The sequence below is a fragment of the Dysidea avara genome, chromosome 4 (assembly GCF_963678975.1).
Source record: "Dysidea avara chromosome 4, odDysAvar1.4, whole genome shotgun sequence".
Lineage (NCBI taxonomy): Eukaryota > Metazoa > Porifera > Demospongiae > Dictyoceratida > Dysideidae > Dysidea > Dysidea avara.
Genome location: NC_089275.1, coordinates 7,762,279 through 7,785,660, shown reverse-complemented (window position 1 = coordinate 7,785,660; position 23,382 = coordinate 7,762,279). Strand labels below are relative to the sequence as shown.

The 23,382-nt window shown below is 36.1% G+C and overlaps 2 protein-coding genes and 2 long non-coding RNA genes across 4 annotated transcripts; 1 reads left to right on the top strand and 3 right to left on the bottom strand.

Moving 5' to 3' along the window:
- Positions 1 to 1,456: 1,456 nt before the first annotated feature.
- LOC136253469 (uncharacterized) lies at positions 1,457 to 3,898 on the top strand. The gene is made up of 3 exons (XR_010700152.1): positions 1,457 to 1,557; positions 3,073 to 3,190; positions 3,634 to 3,898. It is a non-coding gene; the product is annotated as an uncharacterized lncRNA (long non-coding RNA).
- LOC136253470 (uncharacterized) lies at positions 3,571 to 7,552 on the bottom strand. Its single transcript, XR_010700153.1, has 2 exons — positions 7,460 to 7,552; positions 3,571 to 3,728 (listed from the first exon to the last, which is right to left on the bottom strand). It is a non-coding gene; the product is annotated as an uncharacterized lncRNA (long non-coding RNA).
- Positions 7,553 to 9,498: 1,946 nt separating this feature from the next.
- On the bottom strand, positions 9,499 to 14,086 carry LOC136253089 (uncharacterized). Its single transcript, XM_066045691.1, has 2 exons — positions 11,386 to 14,086; positions 9,499 to 9,748 (listed from the first exon to the last, which is right to left on the bottom strand). Exons 1-2 carry the CDS (start codon positions 14,046 to 14,048, stop codon positions 9,673 to 9,675), a joined length of 2,739 nt encoding a protein of 912 aa, XP_065901763.1. The 5' UTR covers positions 14,049 to 14,086; the 3' UTR covers positions 9,499 to 9,672.
- On the bottom strand, positions 14,071 to 18,053 carry LOC136253500 (probable outer membrane protein pmp6). The gene is made up of 7 exons (XM_066046172.1): positions 16,835 to 18,053; positions 16,241 to 16,711; positions 15,527 to 15,997; positions 15,227 to 15,463; positions 14,363 to 15,175; positions 14,190 to 14,299; positions 14,071 to 14,121 (listed from the first exon to the last, which is right to left on the bottom strand). The coding sequence occupies exons 1-7, from the start codon at positions 18,051 to 18,053 to the stop codon at positions 14,071 to 14,073; spliced, it is 3,372 nt and encodes a 1,123-aa protein (XP_065902244.1).
- Between the last annotated feature and the right edge of the window lie 5,329 nt (positions 18,054 to 23,382).

Here is a 23,382-nt window from a genome sequence, read left to right as displayed (position 1 = left end):
CTCTTAATAAGTTGCCATGCTTTGAAAATGTTTGTGGTCCCAGGGGCGGATCCAGGGGGGGGGGGGGGGGGGGGCTTTGGGGGCTGAAACCCCCCTTCATATTTAGGCTTTACTTGATCAATATGCTGAGTATTACAGGGGCGGATCTAGGATTTATAAAAGGGGGGGCTAACTCAAGGTACTAATCTCTTGGGTAGAGGTGTGTGAAGCACACTTCCCAGCATGCGAAGCATGCTGCAACTAGGGGGGTCTGGGGGCATGCTCCCCCAGGAAAATTTTGAAAAATAAATGTGACCCGGTCTGCGAAAAGGGCTCTTATAGCCTTTCCAATTGTCCACGTTTGGCAAATCATAACTCCTGATCAGCTAAATCTATCATCTTGTAATTACACCCTCAGCTAGTGCTATGTTAGGAGTGTACAGTAACCAAATTGTAGGCTTGTATCTTATTCACAAGCTAAGTTATTGGTTACCATGTTTACATAATTGAAAAGGCGATAAGAGCCCTTTTCGCAGACCAGGTCACAAATGCTAAAATACTGCAATTTGGAGACATTTCCACATAAAATTCATACCTGTAGATATTTTATATACTGCCGTTAGATTATATAGGTCTCTCTGAAGCATTTTGCTAATGGAAAAGTTTGGGTAGGTACAGACAACTAAGTACATGATGCACCCTTCTCACAATTGCACAACACTGAATAGGTGCATGTTATGTTGAAAGTGGAAAATTTTGAAATTTGAACAATACAAGATTGAATCTGAGAGCACTTTCAATGGAAATTGTGTACCTGAATTAAGTATTTCCATACATATTAACTACACAAGCAGAATGAAGCCCTTTAAACAGACCAATGCACTTCATTGTATGTATAGGTGCAGGCAGATTTGGAAAAATTCCATAACAGAACCAACTACATGTTTCTAGTGAATGTTCTATTAGAGTAGTTAGCTGACTGCTCTATTAGAGTATCTCGATCTTGTACACCTCCAATGCTGATCCGGGTCCTTGTTGCATAAACTTCAGCAAAAATCCACTGATAATACCTTGGAAAGATGTTTATAAGGTGGTTTTATGAGTATTTGTATTATTAGTGATCATATAATTATGCTAAGACAAAATTTCATTACAATACTCAGCATATTGATCAAGTAAATTAGCCTAAATATAAGCCCCCCCCCCCCCCCCCCCCTGTATCCGCCCCTGCATTACAGGTTTTTGCAATTGAATTCGTCCCGTTTGCAATTGAGTTCATCGCTTTTGCAATTGAATTCGTCGGTTTTGCAATTGAATTCGTCCCGTTTGCAATTGAGTTCGTCGTTTTTGCAATTGAATTCGTCCCGTTTGCAATTGAATTCGTCGCTTTTGCAATTGAATTCGTCGCTTTTGCAGTTAAATGGCTATCGTTTTGTTCACCCAAGTTGAGTCCATAAGCGCCTCATAAAAATAATTACGTATTTATAGCGATTTTAGAGTCGTGACATCATGGAAGGGAGAGGCATGAACAGAAGCAGTAAACTGTCTAATAAGCTGAGTTGACTGCCATTGTTTGAGGTACAATGTGTGCACTTGTATTACCAAGTATTATGTTTTTCCTGCTTCTTGTCTACCCCTGGGAATAGTATAATTATGAACAGAACATGGCTTACAATTCAGCCTTAAGTGACCAACATTAGGGCTTGGAAATTGTTAGGTACAACATAGTGTACTGATTAGGCCATGCAGGTAAACTTGATACTTGTTTCTCAACCATGGCATGGATTCTATGTGGGAGGGAGGTCATTTTATATATGTACACCTATCGATGCTAACCCTGTACTGCCCATACAGGCAGCTAGGGTGGTGATCAAGTGGGGATTTAACAAAGCAAATGTTATCTGCAGGAATACTGCTGCTACCTGTAAACCAATTGTCATTAGATACAAAATAGAAAATTTATTGCAGTGGCCCACGTGCACACCTGGCAGGATATTTTGTTGGTAGCTAACCCCCAAATCTCACCTACCAAGCTTGTACTCGGGGTTATGGATGATAGGTGTGCTGTTCATTGTTGAACAAAATACTCACAAACCACTGCAAAAGCAGGTTATCCACTATGCAGAAATTAGCCTTCTTATTAAAGTTATCTGGAAATATTTTTTTCTGTGCTGTAAGGCCAGTCTTCTCCGGGTCAAAATGTGTGCACACGTTAATAGAATTTGAGGCGAGAGGATGAATAGTAATGCAGGTGGGAATGAGAAACAATTACCAAGCTTGCATGTGCGTGTGCATTGATTTTGGGGTTATGCAACTAAACAGATACAGCTGCTTAATGTGACCGAATTTTGGAAAACCACCCATATGGGCACATTTGACACCTAAAATATATAATGATCAAATCACAAACTGTATAGTGCAAATCTAATTCTTGACAGTTTTAAGTCATTCTCAATACCTTAAATTACAATAAAATACTTGAAATATTTTCAAAACTGTGTCCTACTCTTATTAGCAACCCATCAAACATGAAAATTCTAATTATTTCACACGTGCCCATATGGGTGATTTTCCAAAATTCAGTCACTTATTAGAGTTTATTAAAGAGCTTCAGAAGAGTCAACCCTTATAGTATATTATGTTATTATGTACCAATGTGGGAATGCGTAGCTCCAAAATCTGACTACCTTTTTATGTAAACACTTAGTACAAGGGGTTTATAAACACAAAGGCACCTAGCAGTAATTATAAAGCTCCTGGTACAATCACAGACTAACAGATTACTAGTGCTAGCATTGGTTTAGAAGATGCAAAAGGCCTGTGTCCCATATAATGTAAAGGTAAATCAGACAGGCAGTCTTTCCCCTAGTCCATCACCTTACTATAGTTTACTGCTTATGAGGCATTGTATCAGTTAGTCTGTTTGTCCAACAACTGAATGCCTCATTCACAATAAGCCAATCATCACTTCTTGGTGTTAGCCTAATTTCAATGCTGATAATATTATAGGTTGTTTTGTTCATTCCATAAGAGCCTGATTGCTGGTATTGAAAGCAATCAAGTGTTTGTTATTGTGCATTCTGTTGATACTAGACATCACTGAGTCCGTGTGATGAAAAAATAAGCAGAGGTAGAGGAATGAACTATAAGGATAATTTAGGATGGGACTGGATGTGCAGAACTTTAAACACATTGCCTGCTCACCAGCTACGTAAGTATTAATGTGTTCTCCAGTATTTACGTGGCTGTGCCACAATCATTCCAAGCAAAGCAAATGTGTACCAGTAACATCATTGCTATTGTTTGTCTCTTCATTTTGGAAGGCTGCATGACCATTACCGGTCAACACAGTAGTTTTTTTTATGAGACCAACTTAACAGTACTTACTGTGTACCTCAGGCCCTGTAGTAGCACCTTTGCTTCGCTCAGGCGCCATGACACATGGCCATCTGGTTACTAAATTAATTAGACCCCTGTGGTGTGAAGTTTTTTGGTGGATTTTTGGAGGTGTCTAAGTTACTTAGACCCTTTTCATGTTTATTACGCGCACCTGCACTGGCAACGCATCAGTTAATTTTAAACTAATAACTGTTGTTGGTTTAAAGTAATTTTATGGTTAAATACACTATAAATACATTTTCGTCATATCTTTAGAATGAAAACTCTTTCTTCATGATGTTTGAATGATGTACTGGCCATTTGCTGCTGTATTCGGAGTGATCATCAGTCTGACCAGACATTGAATAAACCTGCAATTAGTAAGAACAAACAAAACAACTATTGTAATTATTCTGCTCATACAAATTATGTATAATTATGTTAAAGAATAGTGAGAGGATTGAGAATTATCGCAGTGGGTTTGTAATGTCAATTAACAACAATCAATTTTAATTTAGAGTAAAACATACTGAACAACCAGTCATTCTCGACATTACGTACATGCATGCGTTTAACTCATGTTCAATGTTTCCTCAACCACACAGCTGTACTTCCACTAAAACACAAGTACCTATATATTGAGATACTCTAGTAAAGCAGTTACAAACAGTATACAGTGGAACCTCTATTTAACGGACACTTTGGGACCAATCAATTTTGGTGAAATTTTACTGTTATAAAGAGGTTGTCCTCTTTCAGAGGTAAAATTGTATTGGTAAAGGTCTATAGGGACTTCAGTAACTGTCCTTTATAAGGAGGTTAAATGTACAGTGTCCTTTACAGGGAGGGTCACTGTAGCCACATTCACATATTTATACACTTGTAGACATGCATGTATCACATGTAGTTATGAAAAGTAGGAGCTAGTATGACTACTGATATCACCATTACACTTTAATAGTAGCGTGGTACACCTTAATTTTGCAAATACAGTAGCAATATATAATCATACTACTATGTATGCTGGAGTTGCAGCGGTGTTCTATAGGCATATGTAGTCATGCAATTATCAGTAGCTGTAGGTGTATTGCAGTCTGCAGGTATGCATGAATCAATGTAGGTTGCTGCTGAGAATTATGATAAGACTGATATTATGTATTTAACAAAGCTGGACTTCAAAAATTGTATAAATATATTATATCGTTTTTCTAGTATTGATAATATTTAAATAGGAGTGGCAGCTCTGTCTTTGCGACAGTTACTGCCTGCAGGCTTATACATATGGAGCCACACCCACTAATTGATTGGTATTAAAATCCATGTGATTATATAAATGCACTGTTATCGTATGAGTTGTAGTCTATAGTCTAACAGCAAGCCAACTTCTTTTGTGAGCTACGCCCACTTATTAGGGATGTGTGATGTTTTTGCATGGTTGGAGCCAAGCTCATTTATCAGTAAGAATTTTGTAAGTATGCATGAAGCAAAACACATTAATTTTATATATGTAGTTTGTAAACTGACTTTGAAACGTGCCTACTAACCAATCGTTAGTTATAAACCTTACCTGTTGCATAGATAATACAGATAATTTATTGCATTAGATTGGCATTCACACCAGCATATTCTTTATTTCACTGGTCTATAAATGAAAAATTCCATGATGTGTGGAATACATCTTAAATCTCTGCAGCAACTTGTGGTATGAAACTTGATGCATGATGCAGTGAGCTTTATAAATTGAACTGTCATGCTCAGTATTGTCCTAATTTCCTAAATCATCTTTTAGCTGAAAATGACTGGGAGCACTTTATACATTTGCAGTGATATTAAAATTGCAGCAGGAATACAATCATACTAGACTAATTTGACCACAATAGTGGCCGAAAAAAAACACTAGAAGTGTGACATGTACATAGATTGCACCATTCTTTTGCGATGCTATTGGCATGGATTATTACTGAGACACACATACAAAGTCTCCTGCTGCCACACCACTATTTCAGTGCAAAGGCATATCAATTAGAGATTATAAGTGTCCATGCTAAAAGGGTCTGGTACACTTCCAATAGGCAAATTGTGACAACACCCAGCAGGAAATGTGAAGTGTTGATTACACCACTCAAAATGGCAATAAGCACATGTATGGATTTGTCATTTCATGCTGAATGCAACCAACTGAGCAAAAGCTTCGCACATTTCTCGAATTCCATTTTTGTAACAAAGGAGTGGGTGTCAAAGTTTCAGCCTTGTAAGATGAGTGGTCTTTGAGTTATAGCACTACACAGTTGGAACAGTTGATAATTTGTACAGCAACAATATGGCAAATTAGTTACAGGTGCTTAATGAATCATGACTGAAACAAGCTACTAATATATTCACCATGAACTGACAAATAAGATATAGTACTTTTCCTGTACTCCTCCATGTGCTGAAGCAAGCTGTTTTAACATGGAAATTATGACGACAACCTATCACACTGTAAATTAGCACCCATAACTCACATGTCATTTGTTGTAGAAGTATAATATATAACTTCATGAATTCTTCTAGTGTTTTCTAATCTTACTTAGTATACACATGCATACAAAGTACACAATACTTAAAAAGTGCTTAAAATACTTATAAGTACTTTATGTACTTAGCAAAAAACTTACAAATACATTAGGAAATTTGAGATAAAGCCAATACTTTCAAATTTGTACTGAAGTATTAGTTTACTCGTGTACTGAGACCTATGTCTGTAGCAAACCCTTTTCAGCTTGGGAGCCTTTACATTAAAACACTGGTCTGGTTATGCGAGACTAACAGGTACACAATACACACACACACAAAGCAAAACCTTTAGCTGCCACTAGCAGTCACACCCACCCAGTGAACCAGCACTGGGACACCTGTGTGCCACTCAGGTGCTTCGAGTCAGCGCCAGCAGATCTTCCTGGGGCAGGACTAGTCATCTGCAGGAGGCTGTACCATGCATGTCTCACAGATGAAGGTGTGAGCACCCGAAGTCATACCTGGACCTTCAAAGACATGAACAGTTGGTATTTGTTCTCCAGTTTAGTTGGGTGGGTTGCTACCCTAGTTGACTTTCTCATTCTCTAACTACAAGACTGCTATATACACTTAGTTTGTAAACCTTAGTCATTTCAAGAGCTTCAATCACAAGTCTAATAAAGCATGGCAGCACAGCACATTTAGCTGTAAGTTGCATGACCCCAAAATCAATGTACACTCTAAGGCCAGATTAATTGTTTCTCATTCCTAACTGCATTATTTACATCCTCCTGCCTCAAATTTTATTAATCACATGCACATGTATTTTGATCCGCTAATTTCTGCATAGTGGATAACCTACTTTTGCAGTGGTTTGTGAGTATTTCGTTCAACAATGAACAGCACACCTATCATCCATAACCCCCAGTACAGGCTTGGTAGGTGAGATTCGGGGTTTAGCTACCAATAAAATATCCTGCCAGCAGTGCCAGGTGTAGGCCACTGCAATAAATTTTCTATTTTGTATCTAATGACAATGGGTTTACGACAATGGGTTTACAGGTAGCAGCAGTATTCCAGCAGGTAACATTAGCTATGTTGAATCCCCACTTGATCGCCACTCTAGCTGCCTGTATGGGCAGTATGGGGTTAGCATTGATAGGTGTTAATTTTTTATTTATTTTTTTATTAAAGCTTCACAACACAAGTGCTGAAGGTCTGTAGGACACCTGGTCCTACAGCCTGCTCAAAGACATTAGATACAAAGACATTAGCTACATAAGGTGTGTTTGAAAAGTTGCAGAAAGGAGAAAAAATTCATGACTGGACCTAGGTAGCCTCGAACCTGCAGCCAAGTGTACATATATAAAATGACCTCCCTCCCACATAGAATCCATGGGCCCATGGGATGGTTGAGAAACAAGTATCAAGTTTGCCTGCATGGCCTAATGGCACTACACTATGTTGTACCTAACATTTTCCAAGCCCTAATGTTGATCACTTAAGGCTGAATTGTAAGCCATGTTCTGTTCATATACTATTCTCAGGGGTAGACAAGAAACATAAAAAAACATAATACTTGGTAATACAAGTGCACACATTGTACCTCAAACAATGGCAATCAACTCAGCTTATTAGACAGTTTACTGCTTCTGTTCATGCTTCTCTCGTCCATGATGTCACGAAATCGCTATAATATTATTATCGGTATAATGCTGACTCATATATACGTAATAAATTTTATGAGGCGCTTATGGACTCAACTTGGGTGAACAAAACGATAGCCCAGTTAAATTCGTCCGTAACAAGAATGGCAGCTGGAGCAAACACGAAAACATGATGTAGCAGCTGCTACAGGAACTTGTTCAAGTACAACAGTAGTAAACAACTCTTTATAAGGCAATAATTCTTCCTCTACAGCCTATCCAGCAACATTCCAAACTCTACTACGCCATTCGCGATGGGTGTGGTCACTCGTGAGCAAGTTAATTAACTTGTCAGACAGCTATCAACTTCGCGTACTACCAGCTCCAATTACTTTCTAGTGTCTCAAGTGTAACTCTCCAAGGTATAAATAGTTCATCTCTTAATGAACGGATTGGTTTCTTGGAGCCGTTTTGTTTATGACGAATTGTAATGCAAACGCGACGAATTCTATTGCAAAACCGACTAATTCAACTGCAAAACCGACGAATTCAATTGCAAACGGGACAAATTCAATCGCAAAGGCGACAAATTCAATTGCAAAAACCTGTAATAAAAGCATCCTATATAACACACTAAAACCTCTTTTAGCTTATCCCAATCAGGCCTGGGAATATTACCATAAAAATTATAGCTAGTTGTTTCTGTTGGTACGTATTTTATTGTCTGATGCACTATGGGATAACATAGAACTAAAACTTGTAATACTAACCAGGAATATGTACCTCCATTATTATGTACAAGAACAGATATGAAATATACAACCATGAGCAGCTATCCCATCCATTTATAGAAAAGATTTATCCAGCCAATAACTACAATGTACTTTGTTGTGTAACAATGCCTACCACATCAAAGAGAACTTGGCCATCATCTGTTTCTGAGCAACAACAACTTAGAAATATAACATAGTTACATCACATAATTATGTGACAGGGCTTTCGAAACAGGGCATGTGGACACAAACTACACACCATCACACGACAGAAAATATCTTAGTACTGGAATAGAATATAGTATTTGCATTCTGTAACTTGTACGATATAGCTAAGCAATGCTTAAAACAGGGCTAAAAATTTCATGGCCATATATAGCACATTAATAGTTAGGAGTCATGAAAGTTTTAAACAGTATGTAAATTTTATGGGCCCACATGATCTCTGTTTCTGCAGACCCAGTCACACATTTTTACATCATGATATAATGTGCCTGGATTCAACATAACAGGTGCAAAAGCCTAACTGTGATATGTAACACCGTACTAGCACAAAGCTGCTACACCACCAGGCTATATAACAATTTGTGCATCAAACTTGCCTTTAACTTGTCAGGTATACTTTTGGTAAACAAGTTTTCTGGCAGCCTGTATAATCACACCGGACATCTGTACAGGTTTGTGAACACCATCGACATGCTGTAGAGAGTTCGACAGAGTTCAATGTGTGATGACATAATTAAATCTATTTGTAAGATTTCAGCCAATTTCCCTGCCTCTGACAAGTTGTTTTGTGGTCTGCTGTCTTCAGCCATCCTCACTGATTTTGTAGTCATATCTTTTTAGGTGCCTTCAATTTCCATCCTTGTCAATTTTGTACTCTATCTTTTTGTGGATGGGTGCCTTCAAATACCATCCTCATCCATTTTGTAGTTTGTCATTTGTCTTCAACTACCATCCTAGTCCATTTGTTCCATACATTTTCCCAACCCCACCCATTTTTGAGGACTTGTGATACAGCAACACTGGTGAAAAACCTATCTAAAATGACAGAAAACTATGCATGGACTACCATAGCCACTAGAAGCTCTCAAATGCTATGAACTGTTCCATCATTGGTGAAAAATTCATAAGCACACAGTATCTGCCAGGTCAGGTGAGTTACACTGCTTTTTAATATACTTTTCTATGAATCAACAATATGGTCATACGGGTTATATTCCAAATTCAGTTACATAATAGTAGTAATCAAAGCACACAAATCTGCATAATTAAACACTATAGCTATTTCATCTAAAGCTAAAAAATTCTACGATACACATTAGGGGGATACATGCATGTGTGACACACTATATACATACAATCTGCACTTGTCATTGTTCACATCTCATAGCACACAGTCAGTCTTCAATCTCATCCATCACTTCCATGAAGGATTCGCGGTAGTGAGTAGCATCATCCATCTCTGATTCTCTGCTATATATAAAAGTAAAGAGAACATAATCCATCTACTGCTATGACAGCAATCACATTGTAAAGCATGATGTGTATTGCAGAAAAATTACTACAGTGTAGTTATACACTAAAGTATACAGTGCAAATCTGGTCACAAATTAATGTAAAATCCTTTACTTATTCTCTTTCAAAAAGTCAAGAGTTACCATTTTAGCTCTGATTGTTCTATAGGAGGATGTAAAAGTATGTACTATAAAGATCTCTCTCTGTATCATTACTGGGAAACTAACTACAATTTGCGGCATGATAACACACAACAAAATGCTGGCATAATAGGTGCAATTTTATATAGTAGATATGGGGATTATAAACTTTGCACATGAAATAAATTATTGACACTCTAATAGAACAGACTGAAATCATAGCTATATGTAGCTATGATTTCAAATTTCATAGCTACATATGTGTGCCAAATTTCAAGGCAATCGGATATGGCGTTCGTGTTTTATAGCAGTTTTTGTAAGTGTGCGAAAAGAGGAAGAAAAATAAGAAGAAAAAAAAACGAAGAAACTAAGCCAATTTTTGAAGTCGCATATCTCGGGAACGCCTGAAGCGATTTCGCTCAAATTTGGAATGTGGAGTGCTGAAGTTGGTGGGAGTGTCCACGGAAAAAATCGTCGTGTTTCATCAAAGCAGCACAGAACTACGGAGGTGCAAAAATTGCGTTTTCTTTCTTCCTGTCAATATACTCACGGGGGTTGCGCGCGGCTTCTTGGGCCACACGACACACTACCGTGTGTCTTGATCCTGTAAAGTTGTTTATAAATACTCAATTAATGTAGTTGCGACTGTTCTATTAAAATAATTTTGACTGCTCTATTACAGTATCTCAATCTTTAAAGAATTTGTGCAAACCTTTGTAGATAATTACTTATCCTTAATTAATTTACTTACTTAATTACTTATACTTAATTAATTTACTTACTTATTTACTTACATTCTAATTTAATTTGTAACTAATCATTGTACTATGCTCATGCATATGAGTCTTACAATTATAAAATATAATAATAATAACACTTCCAAGGAATCATTGCAAGTTCCTTGTTAGTTGTACTGTATTCTATTGATTTTGTCTTTTCTGTGTTGTGTTTGTAAACTTTGATAGTTTGGTGTTTCTGCTGCAGGTTCAAATTTCTGAAGGGGGTTTCCAGAACCCTAGAAAACCCCTTTCCTATGCCAGTGATGAAACTTTATTTTGGGCCTGTAGATATCTGCTATATATATATTGTAACAGTTTGGTGTTTGTAATGGAGCCATAACAGTGGCCATTAGGTATGTAATGTTTCCTTAAAGCGTGCTTAAAATTAATTTTGACCACTTTCTTCCTTCTCAGTTTTGCATTTTCCCTTTTCATTTCAACTATTGCCAATTTCTGATGTTAAGTCGTGTGTGATTAACTAGTATACAAAATTATATTAATAACCTCATCACAATTCATGCATAGATATTTTTTCTGGCATGACACTAGCTGTATATAGTAAGGTGTAAATTATTGAGCTGCTATATATGTGATATTGACAATAGTGGCTACAACATGTAGAGAATAATCAGGTGTTTGTATATCATTATGAAATCACATAGTTATGCTAACTTACATTTCACAAATTGTAGCATTCTTCCTCATATTATCATCGACAACAACACCATACTCTCTCATCGGTACCTCAACATTGTTGTTGGTAGTCTGAGGTGTTGGCGTGAAGTATTTCATAAGTTTTTTGATATTCTTTCTGTGAATTAGCATTATCAATCCAATAAAACTGACCAATGGAAAGAGAACAGTAACTGTTAACAGTAAATCTAAGCCAGAGTTATCAATAAGTGGGATCATTGCGATGAAAGTAACTGATACTAAAACCAATCCATCAAACAAGTTGAGTGTTTTATTCACATACGGTTTCTGCACAAAATGTATTAAAGCAAACACAGCACTTACAGCAAGCATTAAATACTGCATTGTATTGTTGTTAGAGAAATTGGAAATAAATATTACAATGATCACCAGTCGACATATCATGTAATAAGATGCAAAGAAACGACAATTGTCTTTGTAACATCCTTGAAACTGATCTAGCAATGGTTTTATTCTGATGAAGTTGATCTTACTGTTAAGAAATGGTTCAAGCAAAAGCAGAAGTGGAAGTCCAATTGCAATTGATAATGTACACAATATTGCCACAATAGCATATGGTAAATGGCGACCCTGAAAGTAGTCAATATCAGGTGACAAGTATGTTTTAACTTGAACTGTATTTCCAATTGTAAATTTCAATGGTCGCACTATTAGTAATGAGGTTGTTGCCACAGAAGTGTAGGATAGCAGCAAGAGACAACAAATAACATGGATAATTCCTCTACTCACTAATGATGAAATCTTGTAAGATATCCTTGCTGAAAAGCAGATCATTGCTAAAATGAATGTGACAGCTAATGGATGGGTATAATGAATAAACTGTTGGTCAATTCCACTCATATTTTGTATTAAGCAAAACTGTCCCAGAAATTGTGGTGTGACTTTAGCAATACTGGACACAATGCTAACAGTTGTAAATAATGCTGGTGTTGTGTATAAACTTTGGTTGAGTATAATATCAACTATACTGTAATAGTATGTAATAGCATATAAATAACCAATCCCAATTCTATAGTACATCATAGCAAAGACAGCAATAACCAGAGTTATCCAGTATGTAACTGATAAAATGACCACAAGAAGTAGTTGAAAAATTGCACACTTGTCAACACTTACACATTCTACAGAATCAAATGAAAGAGTATAGCCTTTCTTACAGCTACCACAAGCAGTACCAGATCGCTGAGAATTACACTGATTTGCTCTGACTGGTGAAAGTTTAAAAAATCCATTAGCTGTTTCACAACAAGTAAAATTACAGTAACTATTGGGACAAATTGTCACCGTAGCTTTATCATTAACTTCACCAAACCAGTAACCTCTTTTGATAGATGATGTACTACCAGAACAAGACACAATATCACTATCACTGTAGCATACACATATTTGTGTAGTATTATCATAGTAGAAACCAGGGTGACATGGTGATAGTTCAGTTATTAGTTCAACGGTGAACTTCTTTAAGTCAGATATACTGCCATCATATGAATTTATGTTTATTGAATAATTAGTTGCACCCACAACTCTCTTTCCCATTACACTGACTCCTTCAAATACTGTACATGATAGTAGCACATTGTCTGATCCAATAATAAAATGATCTTGATCTTCACTGCTCAATACAAATTGTGCTGATCCAGCAGGTTGATTGTGATAATCCAATACACAAGCATTGATTATAATTTCCTGACCAAGCATTATATTTTTTGTTAGATAAGTTTGACAGTTTGTATAATTGTCATTATCAATACATATTACTGCTGAGTCATTAAATTCTAGTTTTCTAGGAGACGTTTTAATGATTCCTCTAAATTGAGTATATCCTGTGTTAATAATGCTGTTGTTTACACAAGTCTCATCACATGATGTTGGTATATCAACATAAACATCAGCACCTGTTAGGTCAGTGTTGCTATAAAATACAACATCTGTAGTGTTAAATGTAAGTTTGTTATTGACACTTTTTGTTAGGTCACAATATATGGCTCCACCACGGCGATTAGCTGTGTTGTGATAAAATTTAATATGAGAATTATGGGATATGTTTACAGTAAAGTGATCACTAAGATGCATGGCCCCACCACTTTTTGCAGCTGAGTTGCTGAAAAATGCCAATCGAGATTTTTCTGCAAATGTTACTAATGATTTCACCACAGAAATAGCTCCACCATTCTCGGCCTTATTCCCTGTGAAGTTTGCTGCAATGTTTCCTTCTAATGTTACACTGGACAGTAAAACATAAAATACTCCACCCCGCTCTGCAATATTATTTGTGAACTTTGCTACACTGTTTCCATTAAATGTCAAAATTGATTGTATAATTGACAAAGCTCCACCATATTCAGATGTGTTGTTTGTAAACTCTATAGAGACATTCTCATCTAGTGTAATGTTGGAATTATCACCACAGTATATTGCTCCACCATATTGGGTAACTTCATTGTTGGAATAATTCACTTCAGAATATCCAGTAAATACAGCAGTGCAGTAGGCAGTAATGTAGAGTGCTCCTCCACTTTCAGTAGCCTTGTTATCTTTGAATGCTATCATACAACTTCCTTCTAAGAAGACAGTGGCTTGACCCTGCAAAAATATAGCTCCACCATGCGTGGCACTGTTGTGCATAAATTGAGCAGTTGAAGTTTCTTTAGCTGATATATAAGAACTTTGACTGAATAAAGCTCCACCAGTTGTTGCACTATTATTGATAAAAGTTAACATAGTAGTTGCATATAATAGGACATCACACTGTACGTTACAATATACAGCTCCTCCAGCATAACTGGCTTCATTATCACTAAATGTTACACTTGTGTTACCATCAAATGTAATGTTAGCTGAAGACCAACAATATACAGCTCCTCCATCAACACTGGCTTCATTATTAATAAACGTTACACTTGAGTTACCATCAAATGTGATATGAGATGAAGACTTACAATATACAGCTCCTCCATCATCACTGGCTTCATTATTATTAAATGTTACACTTGAGTTATCATCAAAGTTGATATGAGATGAATTGTAACAATAAACAGCTCCTCCGTAATTGGCTTCATTATCATTAAATGTTACTCTTGAGTTACCATCAAATGTGATATGAGATGAAGATACACAATTTACAGCTCCTCCATCATCACTGGCTTCATTATTATTAAATATTACACTTGAGTTACCATCAAATGTGATATGAGATGAAGACACACAATATACAGCTCCTCCATAATTGGCTGCATTATTATTAAATATTACACTTGGGTTACCATCAAATGTGATATTAGATGAAGACCTACAGTAAACAGCTCCTCCATCATCACTGGCTTCATTATTATTAAATGTTACACTTGAGTTACCATCAAATGTGATATGAGATGAAAACACACAATAAACAGCTCCTCCAAAATAATTGGCTGTATTATTATTAAATGTTACACTTGAGTTACCATCAAATGTAATATGAGATGAAGACTCACAATAAACAGCTCCTCCACCATCACTGGCTTCATTATCATTAAATGTTACACTTGAGTTACCATCAAATGTGATATGAGATGAAGACCTACAATAAACAGCTCCTCCAAAATAATTGGCTTCATTATTATTAAATGTTACACTTGAGTTACCATCAAATGTGATATGAGATGAAGACCCACAATATACAGCTCCTCCAAAATAATTGTCTTCATTATTATTAAATGTTACACTTGAGTTACCATCAAATGTGATATGAGATGAAGACTCACAATAAACAGCTCCTCCATCATCACTGGCTTCATTATCATTAAATGTTACACTTGAGTTACCATCAAATGTGATATGAGATGAAGACCTACAATAAACAGCTCCTCCACCATCACTGACTTCATTATCATTAAATGTTACACTTGAGTTACCATCAAATGTGATATTAGATGAAGACCTACAATAAACAGCTCCTCCATCATCACTGGCTTCATTATTATTAAATGTTACACTTGAGTTACCATCAAATGTGATATGAGATGAAGACCTACAGTAAACAGCTCCTCCATCATCACTGGCTTCATTATTATTAAATGTTACACTTGAGTTACCATCAAATGTGATATGAGATGAAGACTCACAATAAACAGCTCCTCCATCAACACAGGCTTCATTATTATTAAATGTTACACTTGAGTTACCATCAAATATGATATTAGATGAAAACCTACAATAAACAGCTCCTCCAAAATAATTGGCTTTATTATTATTAAATGTTACACTGGAGTTACCATCAAATGTGATATGAGATGAAGACTCACAATAAACAGCTCCTCCATCATCACTGGCTTCATTATCATTAAATGTTACTCTTGAGTTACCATCAAATGTGGTATGAGACGAAGACTCACAATTGACAGCTCCTCCATCATCACTTGCTTCATTATTATTAAATGTTATATTTGAGTTACCATCAAACGTGATATTAGATGAAGACTCACAATTGACAGCTCCTCCAATCCAGGCTTCATTATTATTAAATGTTACTCTTGAGTTACCATCAAATGTGATATGAGATGAAGACTCACAATTGACAGCTCCTCCAATCCAGGCTTCATTATTATTAAATGTTACACTTGAGTTACCATCAAATGTGATATGAGATGAAGACTCACAATAAACAGCTCCTCCATCATCACTGGCTTCATTATTATTAAATGTTACTCTTGAGTTACCATCAAATGTGATATGAGATGAAGACTCACAATTGACAGCTCCTCCATCATCACTGGCTTCATTATTATTAAATGTTACTCTTGAGTTACCATCAAATGTGATATGAGATGAAGACTCACAATAAACAGCTCCTCCATCAACACTGGCTTCATTATTATTAAATGTTACACCTGAGTTACCATCAAATATGATATTAGATGAAAACCTACAATAAACAGCTCCTCCAAAATAATTGGCTTTATTATTATTAAATGTTACACTTGAGTTACCATCAAATGTGATATGAGATGAAGACTCACAATAAACAGCTCCTCCATCATCACTGGCTTCATTATCATTAAATGTTACTCTTGAGTTACCATCAAATGTGGTATGAGATGAAGACTCACAATTGACAGCTCCTCCATCATCACTTGCTTCATTATTATTAAATGTTATATTTGAGTTACCATCAAACGTGATATTAGATGAAGACTCACAATTGACAGCTCCTCCAATCCAGGCTTCATTATTATTAAATGTTACTCTTGAGTTACCATCAAATGTGATATGAGATGAAGACTCACAATTGACAGCTCCTCCAATCCAGGCTTCATTATTATTAAATGTTACACTTGAGTTACCATCAAATGTGATATGAGATGAAGACTCACAATAAACAGCTCCTCCATCATCACTGGCTTTATTATTATTAAATGTTACACTTGAGTTACCATCAAATGTGATATGAGATGAAGACTCACAATTGACAGCTCCTCCATCATCACTGGCTTCATTATTATTAAATGTTACTCTTGAGTTACCATCAAATGTGATATGAGATGAAGACTCACAATTGACAGCTCCTCCAATCCAGGCTTCATTATTATTAAATGTTACACTTGAGTTATCATGAAATGAGATATCAGAATTATCACTGTATATGGCACCACCATTACTTGCATTGTTGTCCTTGTATGTTACCATTGAGTTTGTCTCAAAAATAATTCTAGAATAAATTTGATAAATAGCTCCACCATTAGTTGCAACAGAGTTACTAATAAAATTCACATCAGACTTATCATAAAATATGACAGTGGAATTCCTGCTATAAATTCCTCCACCAGACTTTGCTGTATTACTCTTGAACAACACACTACCTCTAATATGAAGATTAGTATGTGAAATGTAAATTGGTACTCCTGTGTTGTTGACAAATACGTTGTCATGTAAGTAAACATGACCAGGGATCCTACTACCTGAACCATCAATGTAAACTACACTTTGTGTGGCTCTATTGAAAATGAATTGGCTATTTTGGACCACCAACTTGTGTTGACCATGGCTATTAGTATTTGGTGAATAATGTATAGCTGCTCCGTGTCCACTATATTCATATTTGTGTGTAAAATTACAATTGTTGATGTACACATTTCCAGACACTTGTGAAAGTAAAACACTTCTTCTGTTGGAGTTATGGAATGAGCATCTTTCAAAAGAAACATTGGATGAGTTGTAGAATTCAACTCCTGGATAATCTTTAGAGCCACATCCTTCCCACTGGATACCTTCAATGGTTATATTCTTGCAGGAGATGAACTTTACTGCACCAACATCATTACACTTTACAACAGGATTTCTGTGTCCTATTATCATGATATTTTCAAGACCTTCTAATATCACATTAGAGAACAACACAACATCAGTTGTAATATTGACAATGATGTTATTACTGGAGATGTTATTTAGAATGTCATCAATTGAATGAAAGGTAAAGTTTCCAGATACACAACAGGGAAGTTTATCCTGACCTCTCTCATTTCCACCACCTGAACCACTAGCAAAGTCTTCATCATCACTGTTCCAAGGTTGACTATCAGGCATCACTCTACGTATACTGTCTCCTTCAATTTGACTGAACAAACATGCTACCAGAATGGCAGCTATGATCATTTTTAAGAGTTCCATACCTGTATCAACAGGTAACAAAAAGACTATCTTGTAGTGCAGTTACTGATATTTATAGCTTCAAAGAGGATATGATGTAGCAGTGATGATGTCATGATCAATGTTCACATTCAGTCAATGATAATTTATTTATTTTTATTAATGCTTTACAGCACAAGTGCTGAAGGTCTATAGGACACCTGGTCCTATAGCCAATTATAAACATGTTTGTGGAAAACAGGAACTGTGGATTACTACCTCAGATTCTAGACCTGATAGCTAATTTAGTCCTATACACCAATTTGGTTTACTAAGCAGTGAACGTTTAAAACAACTATGTATAGGGACCCGCCGATTATGCTGGCATAATAATGAGCATAATAGGTGCCTGAAAGCATTGAGCATAATGCTAGCATAATAGGAAGAAAACTTGTGCAATGCTATAAATTCTTGCTTATCAAAATACATAACCAACAAAAAGATCGATATACTCTAATAGAACAGTCAGTAACTCTAATAAAATTATCAGGTAGCTGACTGTTCTATTAGAGTATATCGATCTTTTCTGTGACATGCATTTTGACAAGCAAGGATTTACAGTCTGCGCCTCAACCACTTACTGCTTTTCCATAAAGTGCAAAGTTATTAGAAAAACATGGGAACTGAGGTAAATATATTGAGCATAATAGGTAAATATTGAGCATTAATTTAAGCATAATAGGTAAATTTTTGAGCAGTGCAGCATAGCATAATAGGTAAAATAATGAGCATAATCGGCGGGTCCCTAACTATGTACCATAATAATCTGTTCCTTATTGACACTTTCATTCACAGTGGGGTAGTAGTGTAGTTATGATAGCTGCATAGCCATGCAATGTAGTGTAAGTGCTAATACGTGTACATGTGGTCTTCTGTCTATGACTTACATAAGATCAAGTCTTTTTTGAAGGGTAATGAGGTACTACACGCATACATAAAGGTTAACACACACACACACACACACACACACACACACACACACACACACACACACACACACACACACACACACACACACACACACACACACACACACACACACACACACACACACACACACACACACACACACACACACACACACACACACACACACACACACACACACACACACACACACACTAGGCCTGCGCCTATTATGCCGGCATAATCTTGAGAATAATAGGTCACCAATTTCGTGAGAATAATTCCGGAATAATAGGATGGGTACAGGCATAATTTTAGAATAATCGGACGACCACGGGAATAATCGGTGGAATTAAGGGGCGTGTCTCTTCTTGATTACCTAGAAGAAAGAGTTAAGCTACTACAAATGATATAAGGCTGACAGTAGTGCTGGCTGAAAGGAGCTGAAAAGCCTCTAAAAGATCGATATACTCTAATAGAACGTTCAAATACTCTAATAGAGCAGTCAGGTCGTTTCATGTTAATAATCTGTAGCCAGCATCAGAGATTTAACTGCATGATTATCTGCAATTCTGAAACTTGTACATCTTATACCACTGTATCTTCTTCAAGTCTTTGAGCATTATTATCTACCTTACTTAGTAGCTATAAAGTAGTTACAGCATATTATTATAATACACTAATAATTAAATACACTTGAATTATTACTATAGATAGCTATTCTAAGTCCGCTGTAACTATTATGGATAGAAAAATGATGTTTAAGGTGGAATGTTTCATATATGGCTATTAATAATTCGGACAAAACTACTTATAGCAGCATCTTGAAAACTAAGTGACTAGCTACAGGTATATACTGAATGAGAATAATTATGGAATAATAGGCTGGATATAAGAATAACAAAAAGAATTATAGGGAAATTTTTTGGGAAATTCTGGAAAGAATAATAGGTAAAATTTTGAGCATAATAGGCTCAGGCCTAACACACACAAAATGATTATAGAAACTTATCAAAGTGATAGCAACAGTGGCTGCTATTAACAAAGGAGTAATAGGATAATAGGAGTGACAAATAGATGAATTGAAGGTTATAGTTTTATTAGTTATTTGCTCTCAACTGCACCAATTACTATAGAATTACATAAGGGTAACATATATATGATAGAATACTGAAGTGTGTATTATAGTAAAAATGTTGTAAACATAACAGTAATTTTGTAGTCAATATTATAGCTAGCTAGAAGGGAAGCAATTTATATATCACTATAAAGCATATAATACTCAAAGGGTGTGATGTGTTTATGGCTATACTGTAGTGCAGACAATGTTATTGGCTTGGAGTAACTGGCAACATAACACACATGTGAAATTTGTGTGTTTTGTGTCATTGTGGTCCATCTAGAGCTCCCAGGGCATGTAATTTGGCCTGGAACTTGCCATTATGACACTCATCCATTTTGTATCCCAACCACTTCACCTCCTCCCACTCCTTTGTGAGGACTAATGATCCAGCAACACTCAAGGAAAAACCTATCTAATAAAATGGCTGGAAATTGTAGACACTGCTTCTTGTACTCTAGATGCCTTAAATGTATAGGTGTATGGATAATTGGAGTAACTATTGGTTATCAACTACTGTATGTTGGCCTTGTTTTGCAAGTTGGCATCAGATCAGTTACATGTGTAGACAAGCAGTAGTCAGATACTGGTCATCTATTTGTGGGTACTCATGCATGCTCTATTAGAAATTCCAGTTTATGTAATGTCAACTGTTGTTCACAAATTCCTTCTAAAAGTCATATCGGTGTACTTATGTATACTTAAAAGGCCATAAATGTCTCCATCTCTGCTCTTGCTGACCATAGCAATGTATAAACGAGCGTATAAATTATTGCTACATAAATAACTTGGTGATCAAGGCAGTTAACAGGTTTAATTAATATTTCCAGCATCATTTGCAGTTACGTATTTCTATGACAACATGTAGCCAGCTACGTAGCTTGTCTACAACATGCAAAATCTCCCATCGGCACAGTCTCTCGAAAGTGAAATTTACCCACATTGCTACCTAGATTATCAAATGCCTTTTATCTAAGAATGAACACTGTGCCCTAAAGATGGTTTCCATGCACATGAACACTCAACAATCAATACAATCTCTAGTTTACCTGCAGTCACCAGTACAATTTATGCTAATACCTAGCAGCTTTATTAGGTTTTGAGAAAGTAGCAGTAGCCATTTTAGAATCTATGTGCAGTTGGGAGATCATGTGGGGTTGATGGTGACATTTCAGTGTGACCTGATTTTGGTAATGCCATGTATATACACTATTTATTGCCACAACATCACGTAACAGATACTTCCTGACAGGAGACAGATGCAGGTATACACCATACCATAAACAATACAACCTGGAGTGTGACGTAGTGACTGTATGATGTATTGTATTGTTGTTATAGACTGTAGTGGAATGCCAAATATGATAGTACGTAGCTATATGGGGAGTGAGCATACAGGATGGTCAATATAGTGAATAATACATAACAATTTCTGAGAAATGTAGAAATAATAATATTCGAATGCTATTATCCACATAACTACCTTATCACAAAGTTGTTTACAACATTCCAACAGTTTATCGGTGCACTAATACAGTTTATGATTTTAAACTTGTGATAAACAGACACTGATATATTTATGTTGAGTATACAGACACAGATAGTCCACTACATATTTAACAAACTGAAACTGTACAATGATGGGGAAACTACACATGTGTTTATCATACACATAGTTACCAAAAACTGCCATGATAATTCTTTGTTGGTATTCATCAGTACAATTGAACACAATGATGATTTCATTAATGTTGTCTAATACATAATCTTAACCCTACAGTTATTGAGACAAGTATAGTAACAATAAATAATCAAATGAGTATGGGTAGGTGTGGTGTATGGGCTTTATAATACAGTATAGTAGTATATAGTGAACACTGTACTGTTTAACAGTAACTACAATAGTGAGACCTGAATGATTATTTACTTAAAAGACAGATTTTTTGTCATGCATACAGGGTATACAACTTATGAGAATAGGTTTAAAATCAGTAAGTGGATAGGTTAGTCAACATAGCTCAAACCCTTTGTGGTTAAAAAGAAACTGGAATAACATCAACACGCAAAAAACATTAACATGCAGCAAGTGTGCAATCAAGAGCTGAAAAAATTACACCTACAGTAGAGTCATCCTGACTGTTATAATGTAGTCTATCCATAATAATGTAAATCATTGTGATGGCAAGAGATCAAAAGCCAAACAGGTGTAGCAAATATTATCGAGATGCTTTAATACTGTAGAGCAGTTATATTATGCCCAGGGGCGTAGCCAGGATTTTTTGGAGGGGGGGTTCCAGCACCAGAATTGAGTTACCAGAAGCAGGGGTTTGGGGGCGCAGCCCCCAGCCGCTGTGAGACTTTCAATATTTTAATGAATTAAAACTCAGCAAATTGCTATATTTTATGAAAAAGTACATTAATTATGATGCATATAAGTGCCCCGCAATGAAGGTAGTACTAAATAAAGCCACCTAGTGGAAACAGACAGCATAACACATAATAGAGACACATAGTAATCTGTAAGTGATAGTTATCTCAATGTGGTATAAGAGCCATGAATCCACTGATACAAATGGAATGACTTACAATCAAAACAATATAACTATACAAATATGCATAGCATGAATTCATTTTGTATAACACAAGTGATAATTTACTGGAGCTCTATATCTTTAAACACTGCACACCAAAGCTATAGCAGTATAAGGTCATGCTAAGTTTTGAATTTAATGTTAGAATGTCTGAAAAACTTCATATGGACATGGATATATTTACATGCATGTTTTATTAGAGTATACCTGACTGCTCTATTAGAGTATATACCTGACTGCTCTATTAGAGTATATCGATCTTTTTAACAAGTTTTGAAGAGGCCTAGGGCTCATGTTACCTCTGTAAATCCTTCCCTGAGAGATGAATGCAAGCTTTATCAATTGTTGCACTGTGCTATATTACTCACTCATTTTGTCCTTCCACACTAAATGGTGTGTTAGGATCCTGCTTGCAGAAGTCTAGATTTTACAGGGGCAGGGGCGGATCCAGGGGGGGCTTTGGGGGCTGAATCCCCCCCCTTCATATTTAGGCTTTACTTGATCAATATGCTGAGTATTATAATGAAATTTTGTCTTAGCATAATTTATATGATCACTAATAATACAAATACTCATAAAACCACCTTATAAACGTCTTTCCAAGGTATTATCAGTGGATTTATGCTAAAATTTATGCAACAAGGATCCGGATCAGCATTGAAAGTTTACAAGATCGAGA